The sequence below is a fragment of the Micropterus dolomieu genome, linkage group LG20, assembly GCF_021292245.1.
Source record: "Micropterus dolomieu isolate WLL.071019.BEF.003 ecotype Adirondacks linkage group LG20, ASM2129224v1, whole genome shotgun sequence".
Lineage (NCBI taxonomy): Eukaryota > Metazoa > Chordata > Actinopteri > Centrarchiformes > Centrarchidae > Micropterus > Micropterus dolomieu.
In genome coordinates, this window is record NC_060169.1 from 14211111 (window position 1) to 14233386 (window position 22276).

A 22276-nucleotide genomic window follows, 5' to 3' on the forward strand; every position below is an offset into this window, starting at 1 on the left:
ACAGACAAGCAAGCACCCAAGACTACATATTTCATTTTATTAACCACTTTGTTGACAGTGTAAACAGAAATGTTCTCATTAACCCAAGTTACAATTCTTCACTCGTCATCCCACCACATCTTGCTTTTGCCTGCACCTTTTCTTCCCCCCATGTTGCTCTGAAATGATGTCCGTACTCTGGTTGCAGCTGCTTTGTTTTCCCTGTCACTGGGCAGTCCAGCCATTCTGTCTCTACCAGTGATCCCAGACTGTTTATTCGGCCTGTAAAGACCTTGGCCCTCATTATTAAATGTCCTTTCGTCCAATCTTAACCACCTGCCACCGTCGTCTCTTGGTCCATGATTTGTGGCCCCCCTGACTCTGTTCTTGGTAATTTCTTTCTGTGTCTGCTGATGGTGGAAGCCATCGTGCTTCCGTTTAGGCACAAACTTCAACGCCTCCTCCCATTTCCCCGTGTCCTTGAGAGTGAGCATGATGCGGATCATCTGGTCCAGAGTCAGATTTTTGGCTCCGATCTCCCAGTGGAGGAACTCATCCAGCGGTAAGCGGGCTGTAGTCAGCTTCAGGCGCTTGGCATTGGCCAACGACAAGCCTGACTGAATAGACCGGTCCACTAGAGATCCAATGATGTACACCTTGGAGTGGTCAAACGTGCGGAGAACATTGGGGGAGTCTGCGGTGAGGTAGACAAGCCGTTCACGTGGGAACAGATCAACGTGCTGGCGGTCAGTGCTGGTGATGAGTAGGCGTTTCCAGGCCTCTGCACCATATCGTTTGAGCAGCTCCTGCTTGTAGGCCCCGTCTGGCTGCAGGTTGCAGAAGTGGAGGTGGAAGGGCTCTGTGGCACGCCGGTTCCACCCTTCCACCTCCATCAGCTGGGACACTGTGTTCTCTACCTCCCGCCTGGCCATGTTAGACTCATAGCTCATGTCAAACACCAGTGGCTGACCGAACAGCATGGCCTGGGCGCTCCTCCAGGCCAGCAGCTTGTCCAGGGAGCGGCTCCAGAATTGGAGGAGGAATGTGCTTTTACGCTCCTGTCCTCTCTGATCATCCCCTTCCTCTGCATCACTGTCCTGGTCTCTTTTCTGTTCCATTGAGGCTTCCCTGTCTGCCTTCCTCTGCTGCTGCTTCTCCTTACGGGCCCTTTTATGGCCCTCCTTGATGGCCAGGTACTTAAGGTACTTCTTCCTGGATGACTTGGTGGTGAGTTCAGCCAGCGTCTGAACCTCATCCTCAGTCATCTCTTGAGGTACAAGCTTGCCAGCTTGCCGCCACATTGCAACCAGGTCCCGAGTTGCCTCAAGTGAGGAACCATCCTTTAAATCATCTCGTGCGTCATTTAGGTTTTCATCATCATCACTTGCTTCCTCTTCATCATTGACTTGTTGTTTCTCTTCTGATGCAGCTTGGGATCTCATTACAGATTTCCATTTGTCCAGATCTATTGTCTGTATTTCTTCGGATTTCTCTATTTTTGGCTCGAGAGCATCTTTCCACACTGGGCTCCCAGTACTGAAGTGGAGAGCAGGGATGTGTAGTCGTTGATGACAGGCGCTGCTGACTGGGAGAATACGTATGGCTTTCCTCTTGGTCAGACAGGTTAAAACAAAATTATTGCATTTCCAGAGTTCATAAAAACCCTGGGTAGTAAAGCACCGTAACATCGCGGTACTAAAACTAGGAAATACAGACTGCGGGACTGTCAGTGTCACTACGTTGAATTCAAACGGAAGAAAGCGTGTTTTCAACGCGGTTAAATCCGTTTTCCCCTTTCATGAATAAGTAAAATCTGCATCTTCTTAAATGTCTTAAATATTCCTGAAGTCCTTTTCACGTGTGGCGGTGTGCCTGTAATGTAGTTGTGGAAGGTCACGTTGTTAAACGATGTCACACTAAAAAGGGTCGTAGTGGAATGCCGCTAAACAACCAAAGACCATAGACCGTAAACATGAGAGAGCTTTTCTAGTCTTAAATATTTATCTAGCTTATCACAACAACCAAATACGCGTTTACTGTGGCTTTCGCTCTCTATGACGCGTCCATATAGCTTATAATAATAATTTTAAACAATCGTTCATTTCATGTCGTTTCCAGACGGATTTTTTCCCCCACAGCGCCTTACGTTAATAATGACGTAACTTCCTCCTGCCAGCTGAACAAGGGAAGCTAATTTGTTATCCTCGAAAATGAGTTTGTTTTTACCTAAATTAACGTGCAAAAAAGACATAGATGAAGTTATCAAAGGCGTAGCAGAAAAAGTCTTAGTTTTGAGGTTTGGGAGAGACGAAGACTCGATTTGTCTCCAGCTCGATGAGATTGTAAGCAGGACCGTTAATGCAAAGAAACCAAGCGGCTGATAACTGTTGGCGTCGCGACTGTTTTGCGTTTTGCTAATTTTGTCATTTGTGTCCATTTTAGCTGTCAAAAACTGCCCATGACCTGAGTAACATGGCGTCCATCTACATCGTTGATGTGGATAAAGCTCCCATTTACACAAGATACTTTGACATCAGTTACATCCCCTCTACGGTGTTCTTTTTCAACGGACAGCACATGAAAGTGGATTATGGGTGAGGTTTTTTTTAACTTGCATGTGTAATTGTCAGGTAAATATATGTATGATGCCCCATGTGAGAATGCTTCAAAATAGGGCTGAATGAAAATCTGAATTTCCAACAGAATTATACAGAGCTTGTTGACATCTTTAAACGTCTTGTTTTGCCCAACCAACACTCCAAAAACCCCAAAGTTACTACTACGGAGAAGCTGAAACCAGGGATACGTGTTGGTATTTTTGCTTAGATGTAATTATTTAAATGATTAATTGATCATTAGAATATAAGCCAATTTTCTGTTTGTTGACAGTTAATTGTCTGAGCTCCATAAAATGTGTACAAACTGAAATAAAAAAAAAAGAGGAGTCATTTCCCTCATTTAGTTTATAATGTTTATAATGTCCTTCAGCTCCCCAGATCACACCAAGTTTGTCGGCAGCTTCAAGACCAAGCAAGATTTCAAGGATCTGATTGAGGTCATATACAGAGGAGCCATGCGTGGGAAGATGATTGTTCAGAGTCCCATAGATCCTCAAAATATTCCAAAATATGACCTCCTCTACCATGGAATATAAAATCAACACCTGCACTGTGCAGCGTTATTAGTATAATAATAATAATAATAATAACAACTGCTGGGTGATTGACTGACAACAAATAGCTTTGATTTTCAGCCTCTGAGCAAACATCTAAGGATGATTTTATATTAAAGCTCAAATTTGGGGACTTTAGAAGGCAAATTACAGACATTACATTTCCTTTTATTTATGTTGTCTTGCTATGTTTAAAGATTCCCTGTGGAGTTTTTGACCACTATTAACTCCATGAAGCAGTGTTTTGTTATGTGTGTTAATAGCACATGTGCGTGCAGCGGAGGTGATACACATTCCAGCCAATGGTTTCACAGTTTAGCTCTGATCAACACGTAACATGACATTAAACGCACTAGTTTAAAGGCACTATGAGACTGTAAAGAAGGAGACTGCAAGCTAGTAAACATGGATGTAAACAATACAGGTTTTGAAAATGTTTTATGTCAAAGGAAATGCAGTCATGATGTTTGTGAGACCTCAAGGATACACACAATTTGTCTTGGTGAGTAACACAAACTTTAAAGTGACAAAACAACAAGAAACTCCACAGGGCACCATTAAAGAAGAGTACACAAGAACACTGTTTAACCAAAACGTTTGGGAAAAGCATTTAGTATACTGATATTGATGAATATGGTTCTGCAACTTTATTCAGATTTTATTTATTTCTTGTGAAAATGTAGTCATCATGATGTTTCCCGTGGAAAAGAGCTGCATATGAGCGTAGTGATACAATTCAGTTATCCAATGTACATGCTCTGTTTTTATAATAAACTTTTATAATTTACATAATGTTCCCCCCTCTATGCTTTTAAATTTTTATTTAGTTAATGTAAACGGACACTATTTGAATATAAAGAGTAGCAGGCGATGTCAGGAGCTTGCTCAAGCCCTTCTTCGGCAGTGCCCAGGAGGTGAACTGGCACCTCTCCAACTACCAGTCCACACTCCGAGCTGGATTCGATTCGTTAGGGAAACAACCGTTTAAACATCATGCATCATAGCAGCTAAAATTATAAAACGTATTCACCAAATTAAGTAATATAAAAAAGATTAATTTCTCAGACATAGATAGCAGACATAGGGACATTTAAATCCAAAGGGATTTACGGGAAGAAATAGCTGATATTTGATCTGGCACTCCAATTAAGTATATAGAAACAGTTTCTGTGTCATTTTGTAGATTTGTAGCACAGACTGTACCAAAGAAGAAATTTGTAAAAATTGACTTTTATTGTGAAAACTGTACAGGAAGTGTCTCTTCTTCTGGCGGAATCTATGGGCAGAACTCAAGGCGACACAGCAATGGCAGCGACCTTGTGCAGAGCATGGCGTTCGTAGCAGTTTAATTAGATAACCACCTAAAATGTTCGCATATCGACCACACGAAATGACAATTTGATTTTTATAGTAAATGTTTTAGGGTGATCATAATGATTTCCTTCATCAAGGCCGCTGTCGGCGGTTTGAGTGGCATCTGTAGAGCCCACGGTTACAAAGGTAACGTTAACACAAGTTAGCTAACGTTAACGGTATAGTGACAACAAAACTAACCTCTTTTGTGACTGTCTGTATTGCATGTGAGTGGTAAGTTTATATATTAATTTACGAGGAACAGTACACATTAATAAGCATTGCTGTAAAGATTTTTTTTTTAGTCCCAGTACAGATGAATAGTCGCCACCAAAACAACCTGACTTAAAGTTAAAACAGTTATTGAAGTAACTTATAGGATGTAAGTATACAGAGCAATAATATTTAGGCAATCGATAGTTTAGTAGTAGCACATCAATGTGCCATCTTGTGAGGACCATGGTTTAACACCGTTACAGTAAAGGATGATAGCAAGGAGCAATGGACTTTTAATGCAGAGAAAGCTGACCACCAATTAACCATTTTTCTATCAAGCAGTCTCAAACAAGAACAAGTAACGCCCAGGCTTAAACTCGAACACCTGTCTAATTAAAACTTAATGAAGACATAAAAATTTTTGTTGAAAATATCAGTGTACACTGTATTTTATTTAAACAAAGGCTTCTGAGTTGCAGGAAATAAGTCAAAATTAGCACATTTTCTCTCTCCCTCTACTGTACTGCGATGGCTTGAAGAGACATTTCTTCAAACTGAGCAGTACTATATTAGCAATCGAAGAATTGATCACCCCCCACCCCTAAACATACGTTAACTAGACTGGATTTTGCCAAACATCATGACAACACGTGTCAACTGCTTTTTGTTCCACAGGTCCTTTGCACAGCCACTTGAAAGTCCTCACTGCTGGGCTGAAGACGTATGAAATCCCACCAGACTACAGCGGTAATCATTTATCTTCTTCTCATTTATTTGTTGTGAGGTTTTAACCTCTTTCTAAAATGTTTGCCTGCATGTATACAGAAGATGGGAAGACGTGGGGATAAACACCGTAGAGAGCTTCTCTGGCCTCTGTCCTTTGTCTGGTCTTGGGAACTATTGTCATCGCACACGTTTATGTACAACGGAATTTGCTGGGCTGTGCCTTAATATAAAACAAGACAGTTATAAATACACAAATAAATACTCTAACATGCACAGTCATCCCAAACAATAGAAATGTGAACAAAGCATTTTATGGAAGCATGGAAGCAGTGTTGCACTGGTTGTCCCCTTATTGCACATAGAGTGCATGACACAGAGGTGGGGCAATGTTTTGTTCATTTCAATGATGGCTCTTGGATAAACTGTCCATCAGTCTGGAGGTTGAGCTTTGAATACTATGTATCTCCTCCCAGAGGGTAACAGAGAGAACAGGTGTTGATAGGGGTGGGTCGCATCTCCCAGGATGTTGTTAAATCTGCAAATGCATGCTGTACGTTAATGTTGCTCATCATTCCTCACTCTTGTTTTTACCTCTGAAGATGTGGTATTGCCAGAGAAACCCAAACTGAAGTTTGTGAACAAGGTGCCTAACTTCAAAAAGGCCAAGAAAGAGATGAAGAAGCTATGGGATATCCAAGGCCCAGCTAGGGCGGCAAATACCTTCACTACTGGACAGTATGCCATTGTGGTGAGTGCAGTTATCTGTAAACTCTACCGTTTAGTGATATGTGACAGCTTTTTCCAAGCATTGAAGTCTATGAAGATTATATTACCTGCAGTGTTTTATAACTTGTCTTAATATTAAACCTTCTGTAACTGTATATTAGCAGACTTGTAATGTCAACTGTTGCATAATTCACAGTCCTTACAGGAAATGATTACAAAGTGCTTAGACATTTCTTATTTCCAGTACAGAATTACACTGCAACTTTTCACTTCAGTTTTACATTCATGCAAATAAGGACAAGGCTCACGTTTTTTAAAAAGTGTGATTCAACATATTATATAACTTAGAATATTATCCAGTCTTCTATCAAGAACAATAGCACTTATAACTAATAAATAATCAACATTATCTTTGCACCTAGCTTTCTCCCTTCACATGTTCTAAGTTATATTTACGCCAAGTGAGAAGTGGTTAATTGGAGCATGACATTTAAAAGTGACTTCCCTCTTTCTCTGTCTTGCTCTCTCTTTGATGCTCAGGCGATGGGAGGGGGATATCTTCACTGGGGTCACATAGAGATGATTCGTCTAACCATCAACCGCAAGATGGATTCCCGGACTACATTTGCCCGCTGGCGCATCAATGGCCCATATAAGCCAATCACACGTAAAGGTCTGGGTCAGCGCATGGGTGGGGGCAAAGGAGCTATTGACCACTATGTGACACCTGTCCGCTATGGACGTTTAATCGTGGAGGTGGGAGGAAAGGTGGAGCTGGGGGAGGTTGAACATATCTTGATTGAAGTGGCAAAGAAGCTTCCCTTCCCTGCAAAGGTGAGATGACTGATACAGTGTATACATTGCCATTTTCCATCTTACTAAATGTAATATATTCTGAAAGAGTTTCAGTTAATGTAATTTGATACTTGTAAAAAAGTGATGACTACATAATGGCACATTTTTCGAAAATCATTTACACTCAGTTGTCACATAATCACATCCAACACCTCTCTAAAGTTTTATATATATTTATATATATCCCTAATCGATTTTAAATTGTTATCTGCACAAAGTATCTATAAGTCTGGCTCATTTCCCTTTGTACACAACCTTTGGAATTAAAATATCATGCGCAACCATTTTTATCACTTTTATTGCTATTGATTTAGAATTACTTCCTGCAGTTTTTCCCCCTTGGTATCTTTGTGTTACAATAAGTTTTTTCATTTTTATTTATTTCAGGTAATGAGCAGGGACACCCTCGCAGCCATGCACAAGAAGCAGGCTGATATGGAGGAGAACAACCAGAATCCCTGGACCTTTAAGCAGATAGCACATGGCAACATGCTGGGTATTAGGAGGGTGCTCAGCCCCTTTGACCTGCACAACAATGGGCGCTTTACAGGCAAATTTCACCTTCTGGGGAGGGTGTGACAGGCCCAGACAACAGGAATCAATACTGTGTATATTGTGACACCATCCAGACCACACTGTTGAAGAAGCAACCAAAATTTTGAAAGGCTCAGAGTTTCAACCATATTTGGGAATCTTCTTTCATGTTTTTTTAATGCAAATGTATTAGTGAATTTAACATTTTGTTAAAGAGGTGTTTCCCCCTTTTTCTGCTTAAAAAACAAATAAACTAGATAATGTATTTCAGTTTTACATGGTGGCTCAAATATTGTGACAATATTGAGATTGGTTTTTCTGTCTAATCAGATGCAAAAGAGAAGTAAAAATGTATCTCTACAGATTACACTAAATTAAGAACAAATAAAAAAGTGGTTGATTTATAAGTATTTATCCTCTTTAAATTGTAACAAGTGATTAGATTTTATCTGGAATTCCAATTGCCGAAGAAAAAAGTCCATAAAAAAAAAAAAATGGCAGTATGACAGTAAATCTACTTAGAGCAACTGTGAAAGATTGACAGGTTTGCATGGCTGTGATTAGTGATGCTGTACATAGAGTGACTGTTGCTGGGGTGCATCAGTACCTGTTCTCTCATTTCTTACAACATTTTTACACGTGTTCATTTTTTGATTATCAGGTACATTGTGAATAGTACCTTAAAGCCTGTCAAATTCAACAACTACATTTCCCGTTGGCCTTTTTAACAAACTTGCTGTCTGAGAAGTTGTGCATATCTTTTCTTTATTATATTCAAATGTTAGCAGCCAATACAGTTGCTTATAATATGAAGAGATCAACATTAGTATGATGCTTCACTTTTCCCGAAAATACAAGTGTTTCACCTTGCAGGTTCTTATACTGTGACCATGCTGGGATTTGTTTTCCTCCCAATGAAGGCAATTGTGTTTGCCTGTACTTTAATGTCTTAATACATTAATAAAACCCACCCACCCCCATCTGCCCATAGGGGTTCACCCTCCCAGGTAATGTTATTTTAGCTTGAGATACAGCTGCCTGAGAAGCTCAACTCCGGGTCCATTGTTTATTAGGCGCATGCGCGCCGTACGGTTCGAAAACAAGCGCGAAAGGTAGCTCGACCGCTGACGACAACTTGTGAAGTTTGTGACTGGACATAAAAGGGATTAGATGCGCAACGTTGTGTACGAAATTTGTGTCTTAACCATGGTCATAACTTTACAAAACTTGTGTTAGGTCTTAATTTTCACAGAAAGATCTCCTGTATTGCTTCGCTGTTGACTTATTTTCGTGAGCCAGCCGTTTTTACATAGCGTTAACTTACATTAACATTAAGCTAGCTAATAACAGTTATAGTCGCTTATTTACTTTATCATTAACTGACGTTAGGTTAACATTAGCTAGTACACATGAAGCCCGTGCGAGGTTCTAACCGGGCCGCATCAAAGGTACCTAACTCTGACAAAAACAAGCAAAAAACGGATCAGACGACGAAACAACAAGCAACAGAGGATCAGGTAAGATGAGGTAACTAAGACAGACCAGTTGATTTGAACTCCGCGCCGCTGAGAGTTTTAAGTGGTGGCTAAAGTAACTGGTGATAACTTAGTCGCAGGTGTGTCGCACTGCTAACCAGGAAATACGTTCGATAAGTTTCTCTACATAATATATCGTCATGGAGATATGTTTCTGAATGTAGTTTGCAGGCTAACGTTATAAATTAGCTGCAAACTAGTTAAAACCAAGGACGTGATCATGAAGGTGACTGTGTCGCTGTTCAAAACACTGCAAAACGTCAATAAACCGTCCAAATGTCCATGCTGTCTGATTTGTGCCACGGTCGGTTTTAATGTGTTTATACTTGCATATGGGAACTTACAAATCTTTGCAATCGTCATCAACATTATCTTGCCAATCAACATTTGTATCATGTATCGTTATACATCTGACTTCGAGTTGACCCCAGAACAGTTTGTCATGCAGCCTGTAAGTGAAACAGTCTGGATGTTTACACACCGCCCGAACATATCGTGGGGTCAGCTGTGGCCACGGTACATGCTCACATTAGCTTGTGATACAACAGCTGTATCTACAGTCCCTCGTGTCTCATTTCACTCACACCGAATTTGGAAGCAGGTGTGCAGAAACTAAAATCAGCTGGGTGTGGTATAGGCTATAGATGAAGGTGACCTACATAGTCTGTGATTACTGCTGGGTGTGTAAGTAGGTTGAACAGCTTACAGTAAATGCAAATAAAATGTAAGGGGATCATGCTACTGTAGCCATACAATATAAAGCTGCACAACATATTTGAGAATTACTGGCTATTTTTCCTACCTGTCACTATTAAGACCCACCAAAATCAAATCCTAACCACAGGCAACATACCAGCTGTGGTGTCACAACATAAAACAAACTTTTTACATTATAACAGGGTTCACATGCATTGCAAGTTCTGTCATATTGTATAGAGCGCTAGAGATCCTTTACTGTGACTAAAATACAAAATGAATGATTAGTAGTCACTGATTGTATTGATTGATTGTAGCTTATGGAATGGAACTCAGCCCTTTGAGTTTGCTGTACCAGATGAGCAAAGACAAAATGCCATCGATCCATGCATCCTTCTCTGGATGTTTGATGAGAACTTGACGAAATGTTTGCCAATGACCTGCTTTTTCCCCCTTTTAGATTGAGTGAAGTAGGCTACCTGCAGTCTGTGTCACAAAGCAGGAGACTATTACCCTAGCTGACTTTAAAATAAAATCATTGACTACTAATCATACAGTAATTTTGAAATATGTTGTGCAGCTCCACGCTCTGTTCAGGCGGAGTGTAAACTTAGATGAATAACGATACATGATAGAAATGTTAAATGGCAAGATAATGTTGATGACGATTACAAAGATAGTGGAGTATAAACATGATTGATGGTATGAAGCTGTATCACAGGTTAATCTGGGCACTTTGCCACAGCTAACAGCGGTCTCCACTTTGTGTTCCAGCTGAGCGTTTCTTGTATGTAACACATTTAAACCTACCGTTGAACAAATCAGAGACACAGCATGAACATTTGGACAGTTTATTGACATTTTGCAGTGTTTTGAACAGCGACAAAGTCACCTCCGTGATCACATCTGAAGTCCTTACTTTTGACTAATTTGCATGTGGGAGAGGTCCCTGTGAATCATCGTGCAGCTAACGATGTAGCCTACAAACTACATTCAGTCAGTAAATCCTTAAGCCATGCCTGCTACACATCTGGGACTATCACCAGTTAATTTAGCCACCAGTTAAACTGTCACACCGGCATTGGTCTTTCAGTCTTTGGTTAACTTAAGTTGTTAACTAATGTTGCTTCACATGCTTTAATAATGGTTTTTATAGGACCCGGTGCCCAGTGACAACCATGGCAAGAGCACCCACCCAAAAGCTGCACGAAAGAGGAAAGGTTAGAACAGCTCTTTTGCTACGTTATCCTGCCTCTTGATAAATAAGAGATCAATCAGGGATAATGATGCAGGACACATTATGTTTTTTGCTCCTGTTTGTGTCCTGGAAAGCTGAAAGCAAAGTCAAAGGTCAGGAAAACTGGAAGCTGATGCCAGGATCTTCCATCGCTGCTCTGGAGAACATAATGGATTTGTCAATACTGTGAGTTTCACTCTGTTAATTCTGACTTTTATATCCTGCTAGTCTCTTGTTGTTAGTCTAAAAAGCAGCATTTCCTTTTTTATGGTATAAACACTCAGTGGCCGCTTTATAAGGTATAACTATAAAATCTCATGCAATCCAATACAACAGCTCAGCCATAAATTCTACATTTACAAACATAATAATGTTCAGTTTTCATTGACACTATCAGATAGCCATTCATTTATTTATGTTTATTACTGAAGTTGTCATTTTTTGAGGTTTGTCAATTTGTAGTGTTGAACTTGACAGCATTATAGTGAAAGGTGTTTCTAATGTTTTGCCCACCCGATTTACAAACACTAATTTTGTAAGGACGTCTTTGTTCTGTTGTCACAGAGCCACTCTTGCTTTGAGGCGGACAGAAAAGAAAGAGAGCCAGGAACATCTGAACATAATGAAATGCAGGTGAGTAATAACTCATAAAGTAAAATGTAAAAAATGGCATTGACCTGCTATACTTCAAATTTAACAAATAAGAGCAAGTAAGTTATGCTGCACAGTGGGTAGTTTTGTTTCTGGAATTATCCTCCATTGTCTACTAATTACACAGAATACCATTACAACATGTTTTTAAGCTAGTCTTGACTCAGTTGTAGAAAGACTACCTTTATAAGTGTGTGTGTGTGTGTGGACTATCGTCCATTGAAGTGAATTTTATTATATATCCGGTATTCTGGATGCTTGAACCTTTCCCGCCACTTCTATAAATAAATACTTCAAGGCAGGGTCTGAAATTAACTTTTTTCACCGGCTGTCAGAAATGTTATTAGCCACTTTTAAAATGTATGTGCTAAATGAAGGAAGAACATTCAGCTCATTTTATAATTTAATGTTCATAATGTCATTCAGTGTTCAATATATTTATGTTTGCGTTCACAAAAGACTCATGTCTTATCTCTCCACCTTACTTAACCAGGTATTTTAATTGAAGATGCACAATCAAAATATATTATTACTCTATATGTCAGCCTTGACAAGAAGGATGCATGTTAGAAAGGGATAATGGGTAAAATAAAGTAAAATAGGTTGCTTGATGAGCAGTGGAGAAGTATCACATTGTAATAATTTAGCAGGGCTTTGTATATTTGTGTTGCACACACACACACACTGATCAGTCATAACACGATGATGGCGACTGACAGGTGAAGTGAATAACACGATGATTAAATCCCTATCATGGCACCTATCACTGGGTGGGATATATTAGGCAGAATTTCTTCCTCAAAGTTGATGTGTTAGAAGCAGGAAAATGGGCAAGTGTATAGAAATGAGCCACTTTGACAAGTGTGTTGGTTTGACGACTGGTCCAGAGCAGCTCTTGCGGGGTGTTCCTGGTCTGCAGTCATCAAAAGTAGTCCAGAGTCATGGCCGGCCAGGCCAAGGCTTATTGATGCACGTCGGAGCAAAGCCTGGCTCGAGTAGTCCGATCCAACAGACAAGCTACTGTAGGTCAAACTGCTGAGAAATTTAATCTGGGTCTGATAGGAAGGTATCAGAACACACAGTGCATCACAGGTGCCCATGTTGACCCCTGTCCACTGCTGAAAGCGCCTACAATGGGCAGGTGGGCATCAGAACTGGACCACGGAGTAATGGAAGAAGGTGGTCTGGTCTGATGAATCTTTTTTTCTTTTACATCACGTAAATGGCTGGGTGTGTGTGTGTCGCTTACCTGGGGAACACATGGCACCAGGATGCATTGTGGGGGGGAAAAGGTAAGCCAGCGCAGGCAGTGTGATGCTTTGGATGATGTTTTGCTGGGAAACCTTGGGTCCTGCCATTCATGTGGATGTTACATTAACACGTACCACCTACCTAAGCATTTTTGCAGACCATGTAAACCCTTTCATGGAAATAGTATTTCAGGATGGCAGTGGTGGCCTCTTTCAGCAGGACAGTGCGCCCCACCACGAAGCAAAAATGGTTCAGGAATGGTTTGAGGAACATAGCGAGTTCAAGGTGTTGACTTGTCCAATTGAGAATCTGTCGGATGTGCTGAACAAACAAGTCTAATCCAAGGAGGCCCCACCTCGCAACTTACAGGACTTAAGTGATCTGCAACTAACAAGTTGGTACCAGTTACTACAGCGCACCTTTAGAGCTCTAGTGGAGTCCATAAGCCAATCAGGCTTATCTTTCCACACATTTATATTTTATGATACTTTTTACTGTGCTCAATTTCCGGAGCACCATGAGTATGATGATCATAATAATAATAATAATAATAATAATTAGGAAACTGAATTCACAAAAGTAAAGATTCTAATTAGTTACATTGAGCTTCATGTCAGAAAGAAACAAAGTATCACCAGTGAAAGATCAACATTAAAGGATAATTTTGGTATTTTTAAACCTGGGCCCTATTGTCACATATTTTGGGGTTGAAATGACTAGTAGATATAAAAAAGGTTTTGAAATCAGCAGTAGAGTGCAGTGGAGTAGAATGCTTCAGCTGGCAGCCTTAAATCGGCTGTAAAATATTCCCTTGGAACAATTGTGCCTGTCAAAATTGCATCCACAAAAAGTGCTTCTTTTTGCCCCTGACAGGCTCAGGCTGTAACACGAGGTGTCTGACAACATCATGGATCCCTACTAGTAACACCCATTGTTTTTAACCAGAAACAGAAAGTCTCTCTAGCATTGACTCGAACATTGATTCTAACATCATAATTTCAAAGTACTGAATGTGTCTTACTTTCAATTTTTGTTATTATTTTGCTGATATACAGTATTTCCCAAACTTTTAAAGGTTCCTTGCTCAATGTGCACAGCTCAAAGTTCCAGTGCAGAAACAAAAAGTTTTGGAGCGTTCATCTTACCACCACCAGGAGGAGACCAAGAAGTCAGTAGTTGTAAAGAAGACTCTGAGCAGCCTGGAGGTAAGAAACACTAGTCTGAGGAGTTTTTAGACCTTCTGATGGAAAATTTTATTTGCAACATTTTTGATAATCCATTAATCATTTAAGTAATTTCATTACTTATTTTTCTTATTTTTAAGTAATTTTTTTTTTTTTTTTTAAAGCCAAACATTTACTTGTTTTAGCATCTCAAGGGTGTGGATTTGCTGCTTTCGCTGCTATTTATCTATTTAAAACTGTATAGCGTATACATGGTTGTTGGACAAAATAATTTTCTGGGTCTCCAGGAAGACTTAAAAGCTGTGGTCCGTGCACTGGAGAGGACAGAAGAGCAGACTGTCTCCTTGCAGCACACATGCACTATGCTGAGAGAACAGGTGGAGGAGGAAGAGGAGGGGAAAGCTAAAGAGGTACAAAACACTCACACATGCCAGCATACACAAAACATAAAGCATCAATAAAATGGCTTTGTACTCTGAACTTTTAATATATAGTGTTATATTTTTTTTCCACTGGAACATTCCTGTATCATTACTTTATTCTATAACCAATTGTTTATTAGTTAAAGCTAGGTAGGAGTTTCTTTGTGTGTTTTCAAACATGCTTGTGAAGGGCCATTTAAATGTTTTCACTTGCAGGCAGGACAGGTTTTTGGTAAAATTATTATTCTGACTTTGTCTTTATCCATCCTTCTCCATCCTTCTACTGGTCTACAGTGTCTAACAGATCCCATGCTGAAACTTGCAGACATTATGTGGAAACTTATATGTTTAGATGAGACATTGCTTGTCACTAAGACAAAATCTGTCTTGGTACACTATTTTCATAATGTAGCCATTGCCAAAACACTCTTGGCAGACATTTTTATTGTCATCAGGCTTTCCTAATTTCCTAACATTTATTAAATCTGACAAAAGTGTCTTTGTAATTTTACTACATTACACAGGCCATTTCATCACCGTAGACATCAGACATGTGGTGACCCAGAAACAGAAGTGGTAGATTGCATTTCTCCACACAAATATTAGTCTGTTTGACACAAGTGTGTCTTCACTCTTCTTGTTTATTCAGTTGAACAGCATAATGAAATGTGTTATCCGTGATCTGACATAATGGGTGTTCTTTTGAGAAAATAGTTCTGAGCAGTAAGTACAGGAAATCAGCAATTAGTATAATATACTTGAACCATATCAAAGCAGAGATTTGCAGTGTATTGTTTTTCTTTTACCTCAACTATTAGATGAAGAGATAGATTTGAAGTTATACTCATGCAAGCACTTTCTTCCTGGTTGTGTTCACACAGATCTTACAGAACACTGAACAAGCTATTCTTAATCTCCCCCGTCTCCCTCCACAAAAACGTGAAGAAACGTTAGAGGTGAGTATAAGTGGTCCGTGAAACACACTTTTGTACTATCTAGTATCTGCTTGACTTGTCCCTATTGCACAATAGCTGTTCTCACTTTTGTTGTCATTTATATGGTTCCATTCCTTTTTTTGTGAATAAAATGTTAAAATGTCTGAGTTAGCACTTCCTCTACAATGTAACTGGAAAGTCTAAACATGTTGTCTGTGGTGCAACGTCTGTGTAAAATTGTGAAATAAACATGAAATTTGTCTTACGAAAGGCGCACAGAGCATGTGACATCTGTGGCTCTGTCTTGTCGGGGCTGATCTTGTCATCTACTGGCTGTTTTTGTTTTAGTTAACATTTTACAAAACATAACCCACATTTACTAGAAATACAAAAAAATCACACAGCGGTACTTATTGTTTTTGTTTTTCTCAGGCTCGGATGAGAAAAATTATACCAGACAGTGACTCTGAGACCACTGCCCGGAAACTGGGAGAAATTCTGCAGAAATCAGAGGGCATCCATGATGCCCAGGCGCTGCTCCTGCAGGCACACAAACATGCTGATCAGCTCTTCAACCCTGGTTTCACCCCCCTCAGTGGTGCACCTTGTTGAGATTGGAACCTCGCCAAATCTCTCTGTACACAGGTCTGAACAAAATATTTAAAACGAAAATGTACTTTGTCTTAGTGTTACTCAGCTCCACTTTGTGTGGTTGTGCAACACCTGTAATAATCAAATTCAGCATAACATTGAATAATCAATTAGAACATATCCAACAGCAGTATTAAATAAAAGAAACTGGGGCACACACAAATTAAGCAATACTTATTGCAAAAGCTTAAACTGTGAAGATTCTTGAAGTTTGGGAAAAGCAATTTGGTTGCAAAGAAACTTCCACACACTGTCTAACTTGCAAAAAAATATATTTATAAGTTGGCAACATTTCGGTGCCGCAAAAGCAATTTGGTACAATAAAAGGAACATCAAATAGGTAGATAAAAGACAAAAACAGCCTTTCATTTCTACTTAAAACGCAGTAAACTGTCACACTACAGCATCCTGACCCTTGCCCCTTCTTCAGTTTCCTTTCTTTGTTTTTTAATTTAAAGATTATTGTTGTTGTTTTGCCTTTATTGGAAAGGTGATAGTAGACAATTGGAGGGGTATAATATGCAACAAAAAGGTCTGTTTCCATGGTTAAACCACGGATGTTGTGGTTATGTGGTATGCTCCTTCACAGTATCATTACCGGGGTTTTCAATTATAATGAAACTATTGCTCCTTTTGGTAAGATCGTAGCACCAGAACAAACAAAGTTTACTAAATAAATAGGGTGGATTGTTCATAATTGAAATTCTTCCCTATTGGAAGTTGAGGACATGAGTGCATTTGGTAGACTAGTATCAACTTTGACTGTAACAGATGTAATTAAATAGATACCATAAAGAAATTAACTTTTGTTCATTCATGTTTTAATGTAGAAAGTAAAGAAATAAAATTTCATTATGTTCACCATTAATTACAGTCTTATCCATTTTGTCAACAATGGCAGAATTGTTGTGCTTTTATGAACAACAAACAATAGTAAAGCTTCTTTGCATATATGAAGAGTGGTACATTCACAACAAGATAATGATCTTGAAACATATTTACTTCCTACTTAGCATGTTGTGCTTCAATCCTCTTACAGCCTATAGACATGCAGACATTCATTGGTTTATGAGGTACAGTTACAGATACGAGATAGATAGGACATGTTTTAGTCTGGTGCCGGTTTCCTAAAGCAGTTTTACTCTGAGTCTAACCCTGAGTTCTGAGTTGATGAACCCTTAGATGGGAAACCTTTGAGTTTTTGATTCCTGGTCTGAGTTGGTTCAATCACCTCGGAGTATGTTCACTCTGAGTTTTGAGGAATAAAAATGCAATCATCAATAGAGTTCCAATACTATGATTCACCATTGAAACAGGTAAATAAAGAGCAGAGACTCTATTTTAATACAGTGGACTGCAAATATGAGTGGAGAAAGGAGTTAATAAGTTAACACTATAACATTTTATTTGGCGTAGTCTACTCATTCAGCATTGAATTTTCTCATGATAATATATACAGGAAATGTTGTATAGGAATGTTCAGTGTCGTGTGTCTAAAGCTTTATACAGATGTGATCAGAGAGAAATTCTGAATTGGTAAAAGAAAACCTGCCTACGAGCAGGTTAGATTCACAGAGTCAGTTACCATGATAACCCTTATCTCAGGGGTAACAAACAAATTATTGCTAATCCCGCTTTCTGGAATACACCCCTGGACATCTTGAGTTTAACAGAGTGATGGATCTGAGTCACTGTTTATACCGATAAGGTAAAATCGGTATCACATTCCTTGTGCCAATAAACGAGCTTTAGGGTGCCTTATCTTGGAGGAATCCATTTAACAAAGGTTACGCTGGGGCCGGCAAACTGTGGTATTCAAATGATGCTGTGTTGACTTTGGCTTGGTATTACCCATAAAGGTGTTTCCTGCCCACTGACAAACAGACAAGATGATTCATGAATTAATTTTTATGCCCAATTTTGATCCTGCCTTCAGCATGCCAGAACGAAACAGCATTTCTGGAGTCTTCAGTCATCCAGTTTTACTGATGAAAACTTGTGTCCATATATCTTCTTGTTTTTAGCTGAGAGGAGAGAAACCCAGCTTGGTTCAGTGTTTGATGCGATGCGAGTTCTTCCATCTGCCATCTTCACTGTTGTGTTGTGACTTGTCATGGGAGTTGAGCCGTCTTTCTCACAGTTTCTGGTACCATTTCTCATTAGAGGGAATGTCCTTTCAGAAACTCAAATCACAAGGATTGCATCTCTACACATCCCTACAAATGTAATAATAATTTCTACCTATTTATCCATTTGCTGTGGTTTTCAGACCCGATAAAACACTGGCCTAAAACACATGCTTTGTTTTACATTAACTCAACCCCTTAAATCTCTGTTTTATTTACACAGCTCACTTTTTTTTTTTAGGAGTATGAGCAATTTCCACAAATGGAAAATTGAAAGCTAAAAGTAATATTTAACACATTTTCGGTCCTTTTATTTTTTTAACTTTGAAAACTAGTCAGTTACATCTGCGAGTTCTTAAGTGAGTTTTTAAGTGACTTCCGTCTTATGGACTCTGTGGAGTCATCATTGAAAAGTCGTTCAATAGTGGAGACCACTGAAGCTCTGATGGCACGGCCTAAGCCTCGGGCAGCAAACACATACAGTACAGGGTTAAGAGCACTCTTAATGTACACCAGGAACAAAGATATATAAACTGCTTTGATATACAATGCCTTCTGTTTAGGATGTTCCTCGGCCAAGGCCCGCAGGAACCGACAAACAAAATAAGGCACCCAGCAAGTGAGGAAGAGGAGCATGGTGAAAAAGAGCACATGGTACATTCTGGTCATCCTCCGGGCAGTTGAAAGCGACGAGGAGGTGGGTGATGTGGGCATTGCTTGCTGAACGGTAAGCAAAACAGCCAGGTTACTTCCCAAGAATACCAGCAGGGGCAAGATGAAACCTGCTATTGTTTCTGTGACAAACAGCGCCATGTTAAACTTCCCACTCTCGAAGCACTGGTATGTCCCGTTGATTTCCATCAGTAAAGCACTGTGGAGGTATGGGGCAGACAAGGTCGTGGCTATCAGCCATAAGATGCCACAGGCCAGAGGAACGGCCCACGAGGGGCGTCTCAGTCGAGCCCACACGGGCCTCAGCAGGCAGAGGCATCTCTCCAGGGCCACAGCACAGAGCAGGAAAGCGGAGGCGTATAACCCCAGGCCTCGCAGGAACATGACCAGTTTGCAGAAGACAGGACCAAACGGCCAGCTGTAGTTGTGAGCCACATAGCCCAACATGAGGGGGGTGCGCAGGAGCAGCACCAGGTCAGCCAGGGCCAAGTTCAGGACGTAAATACGGAAACTGCTGGCAGCACGCGTCTCCTCGCTGCTGCCTCTGCGCACCAGGTGACGATGACTCCGCAGTCCAAGTGCCCAAACCACCAGCCCATTCAGAGGTACGCCCACCTTGAAAAACCAAGAGGACCAGCCGTCAATTATTTTCGGGATGACAGACTTTTTAAGCAGCAGTTTTGACAAATGAGAAGATTGATACCACTCATGTCTGTCAAATTAATATGAAGCTACAGCCAGCAATCAATTGGCTTAGCTCTAAACAAACACACCGTCTTCATTAGTGAGCTTTACAGAATTTTGATAGGCAAGCTGTTTCTCTCTGCTTCCAGTCTTTATGCTGAACTAAGCTAACTTGCTGCTGGCTCCAGCTATATATTTGCTGTACAGACACTAAAGTGATATTGATCTTTTTGTGTAACTCTTGACAAAAAAAGCAAATACAGGTACATGCCAAAACATTTAACTATTCCTTTTAAATATGTTAAGTGCAACATAGTCTATGATCACTTGTGTACTTTTCAAGTGGAATTTATGATAAGTCATTGTGATGGACATACAAGAATTTAAGTTCAAGCTAAGTCATTCGCCCTTAACTAGGTTGTGTTTGTGGCCCCAAAACCTCATAACCCACAGATGATCTAAACTATTATTATATACCGTTGTGTGGGGCTTGGCAATAAAACAATAATAATTATCACAATATACTTTCCCTCAATAACAATATAACAAATGTTCAATCATGAACCAATTAGCACTTAATTCTGCTATTAAAATAATTATTTTATTGAGGAACAATTTTATCAATTGTTCTGAATGTTCTACCTCAGATTTGTTAAATGATGCACTGTTTGACAATTACTTGTGATGTTCTGACCATCAAGAATAGTCTAATATCATGTGGTTTCTTCAACTTTTACTCAGGAGCAAAAATCAGCCAATAAACTTGAAAGAAACAATGATTTGACATTTATCGTGATAATTGTCGATATCGAATTATATGAAATATTTTATCATGATAACATTATTGGCCATATCGCCCAGCTCTAGCATTGTGAAGCCGCTTTGTCAATGTTTCTAGGCACATCATGCAATTTAAAAAGTGTACAATACTTAAGGCACAGGCTGACTCTGGAGCCATAGAGGATTTCTCACCAGGAAAATGAGCAGAGTGACTGTGATTTGGACTCCCCTGCCTGCCTCCGCCTGCCAAGAGCTGCTGGAGCTGTTGGGGCTAGTTTGAAGCTGGTTCACTGCAGGAAACTGTGTTACATTCATATCGGCCATTGAGGTGATGTCGAAATGGAGATAAGCCTGAAACACAGAAGACATGGATTTGATGTCATGGATGCGTTGATTTTTCTCTTCTGAAATTCCACTAGAAATTTTAAATTAAATGAAAGCAATCCATTTTTCCTTTTCAAAGAAGATGGAAAATGCGCAACTTGCATTGCACACAAATTAGGATTTCATATGTCAGTTGCCTAAAACGCAGACAAGCTGATGTCCACACCACATACCAACATAACAGCACAGACTTCCTTTCTTACGTTTGCTCAATGTTGTTTCATTGCTGAGAAGTCTTCTATTTCACAAGTAACAAGATAAAAATGTGCAGTTGTGAGTATAGCACTTACATCTGTCATAACTCACCAAACCAACTTGTTTTCACTTCAAAGGAGATTGCACTGATTCACATTTATTTGCAGGAGACTTACCTTAACCTTAGAAATTCTAATGGAAGGTCCAGGTTTTGTCCCCAAATGGGAGTTGAGATTAAAACAAACACACACAAATCCTGTACTTGTGTCAGGTGTTCTATTAGCAGAAATGATTACAGAGAAAGGAATCTGTTCTTTCCTTAAGCCACCGCTGCCCCAGGGCAGTGCCTGAATGTACATCTAGACTGGGCCTGTTTGTGTATTGCTGGAATGAACAGCATGCATGCAAACACCCCTGCGTTAATGAACACACTTTCTTTGGTCTCCACACAGTAGCAGCGCTAACCTGTGCCAAGGTAACTGACAGCAGTTGTGCTGATAAAGTTCAGATTTCTAGAATCTAATTGTAACCAAGACTAGGATTTACGACCTGTGTCTTAAATTCAGTGTTTGAAAGCTGCTACAGATCATTTTGGATGTTAATTTAGTTTGTTTCTTACCTCCTTTATTTGCCTTGTGTGTGGGAGAAATGGAGCAAGAGATAAAGAAAAAAGGAGTGCCTGCTGGCTGTTATAAGAACAATCTCTCTCTCTCTCTCTCTCTTTCTCTCTTTCTCTCTTTCTCTCTTTCCTGTGTGATTGCAACACACAGTCCTTCCTATGAACATATCTATGAACATCAGCGACATAGCTTTCGATCATATTATTTTTCAACCAATGAAATGCCATTTCCTCTGACTCCAACCAGCTTCTATCAAATGCTCTAAATGAGCCTTACAGGCATAAAATGACAAAGTGCTACATTACAGTCATACATTAAACTGGCATTAAATTTCTTCCAACTGGGAATTTTTTTTTTTTTTTTTTTAAAAAGCTAGAAAGCATTTACAATATTTTTTAATGTTTTGGATTTCTATGATTTTATACAATTTTCTTATAGACAAGAAAACTATTTGGTGCTTTAGTAATGCACATTCATTTTCTCCAGTTTTATTCTTTATTCCTCTGCTTATTCTTCTGGAGTTGGTTCCACAGTTTGGTACGAACTGTAAAGAGCCTGCATCGATCAGCAAGAAATCTCATTAAATGCCAAATGTTTTGTATTTCTTGGCCACTTTTTGCCTTAATTAAATGATGAGACAACAAAGGCCCTCTGGTTGTGCGTGAACTGGGAATGCTGCAATTACATGATCA

At 39.7% G+C, this 22276-nt stretch overlaps 5 protein-coding genes across 7 annotated transcripts; 3 read left to right on the plus strand and 2 right to left on the minus strand.

Annotated features, from left to right (window-relative positions):
* Positions 1-15: 15 nt before the first annotated feature.
* trmt10c (tRNA methyltransferase 10C, mitochondrial RNase P subunit) lies at positions 16-2292 on the minus strand. The gene has a single exon (XM_046032066.1). It carries the CDS (start codon positions 1665-1667, stop codon positions 99-101), a length of 1569 nt encoding a protein of 522 aa, XP_045888022.1. The 5' UTR covers positions 1668-2292; the 3' UTR covers positions 16-98.
* txnl4b (thioredoxin-like 4B) lies at positions 1828-3938 on the plus strand. 2 transcript variants are annotated; one of them, XM_046032078.1, is made up of 3 exons: positions 1828-2321; positions 2422-2573; positions 2683-2825. In XM_046032078.1, exons 1-3 carry the CDS (start codon positions 2190-2192, stop codon positions 2771-2773), a joined length of 375 nt encoding a protein of 124 aa, XP_045888034.1. In that variant the 5' UTR covers positions 1828-2189; the 3' UTR covers positions 2774-2825. The 2 variants fall into 2 exon arrangements, with proteins under 2 accessions (XP_045888034.1, XP_045888033.1); XM_046032077.1 differs by lacking the exon at positions 2683-2825 and adding an exon at positions 2968-3938 and having other exon boundaries at positions 2013-2321.
* Positions 2437-8308, plus strand: mrpl16 (mitochondrial ribosomal protein L16). 2 transcript variants are annotated; one of them, XM_046032072.1, is made up of 5 exons: positions 2437-2573; positions 5396-5467; positions 6046-6194; positions 6713-7006; positions 7415-8308. In XM_046032072.1, exons 1-5 carry the CDS (start codon positions 2570-2572, stop codon positions 7604-7606), a joined length of 711 nt encoding a protein of 236 aa, XP_045888028.1. In that variant the 5' UTR covers positions 2437-2569; the 3' UTR covers positions 7607-8308. The 2 variants fall into 2 exon arrangements, with proteins under 2 accessions (XP_045888028.1, XP_045888026.1); XM_046032070.1 differs by lacking the exon at positions 2437-2573 and adding an exon at positions 4416-4651.
* A 342-nt stretch (positions 8309-8650) lies between these two features.
* On the plus strand, positions 8651-16991 carry LOC123958610 (centromere protein Q). Its single transcript, XM_046032069.1, has 8 exons — positions 8651-9078; positions 10949-11012; positions 11125-11215; positions 11594-11662; positions 14007-14136; positions 14403-14525; positions 15419-15493; positions 15905-16991. The coding sequence occupies exons 1-8, from the start codon at positions 8971-8973 to the stop codon at positions 16082-16084; spliced, it is 840 nt and encodes a 279-aa protein (XP_045888025.1). The 5' UTR covers positions 8651-8970; the 3' UTR covers positions 16085-16991.
* On the minus strand, positions 16379-21597 carry LOC123958609 (C5a anaphylatoxin chemotactic receptor 1). Its single transcript, XM_046032068.1, has 3 exons — positions 21584-21597; positions 20578-20736; positions 16379-19536 (listed from the first exon to the last, which is right to left on the minus strand). Exons 2-3 carry the CDS (start codon positions 20707-20709, stop codon positions 18589-18591), a joined length of 1080 nt encoding a protein of 359 aa, XP_045888024.1. The 5' UTR covers positions 20710-20736; positions 21584-21597; the 3' UTR covers positions 16379-18588.
* Between the last annotated feature and the right edge of the window lie 679 nt (positions 21598-22276).

Bases quoted from the DNA above. Each gene is read 5' to 3' on its own strand.
- mrpl16 (XM_046032070.1), top strand. From the start codon at position 4,585: ATGATTTCCTTCATCAAGGCCGCTGTCGGCGGTTTGAGTGGCATCTGT. The intron at 5,468-6,045 runs GTAATCATTTAT...TTACCTCTGAAG, and splicing joins AATCCCACCAGACTACAGCG to ATGTGGTATTGCCAGAGAAA. The intron at 7,007-7,414 runs GTGAGATGACTG...TATTTATTTCAG, and splicing joins AGCTTCCCTTCCCTGCAAAG to GTAATGAGCAGGGACACCCT.
- LOC123958610 (XM_046032069.1), top strand. From the start codon at position 8,971: ATGAAGCCCGTGCGAGGTTCTAACCGGGCCGCATCAAAGGTACCTAAC. The intron at 11,663-14,006 runs GTGAGTAATAAC...AAACTTTTAAAG, and splicing joins CTGAACATAATGAAATGCAG to GTTCCTTGCTCAATGTGCAC. The intron at 14,526-15,418 runs GTACAAAACACT...GTGTTCACACAG, and splicing joins AGGAGGGGAAAGCTAAAGAG to ATCTTACAGAACACTGAACA.
- trmt10c (XM_046032066.1), bottom strand. From the start codon at position 1,667: ATGTTACGGTGCTTTACTACCCAGGGTTTTTATGAACTCTGGAAATGC.
- LOC123958609 (XM_046032068.1), bottom strand. From the start codon at position 20,709: ATGGCCGATATGAATGTAACACAGTTTCCTGCAGTGAACCAGCTTCAA. The intron at 19,537-20,577 runs GTGAGAAATCCT...TGGTTTTTCAAG, and splicing joins TCACTCTGCTCATTTTCCTG to GTGGGCGTACCTCTGAATGG.
- txnl4b (XM_046032077.1), top strand. From the start codon at position 2,190: ATGAGTTTGTTTTTACCTAAATTAACGTGCAAAAAAGACATAGATGAA. The intron at 2,322-2,421 runs GTAAGCAGGACC...TGTCCATTTTAG, and splicing joins GTCTCCAGCTCGATGAGATT to CTGTCAAAAACTGCCCATGA. The intron at 2,574-2,967 runs GTGAGGTTTTTT...AATGTCCTTCAG, and splicing joins CACATGAAAGTGGATTATGG to CTCCCCAGATCACACCAAGT.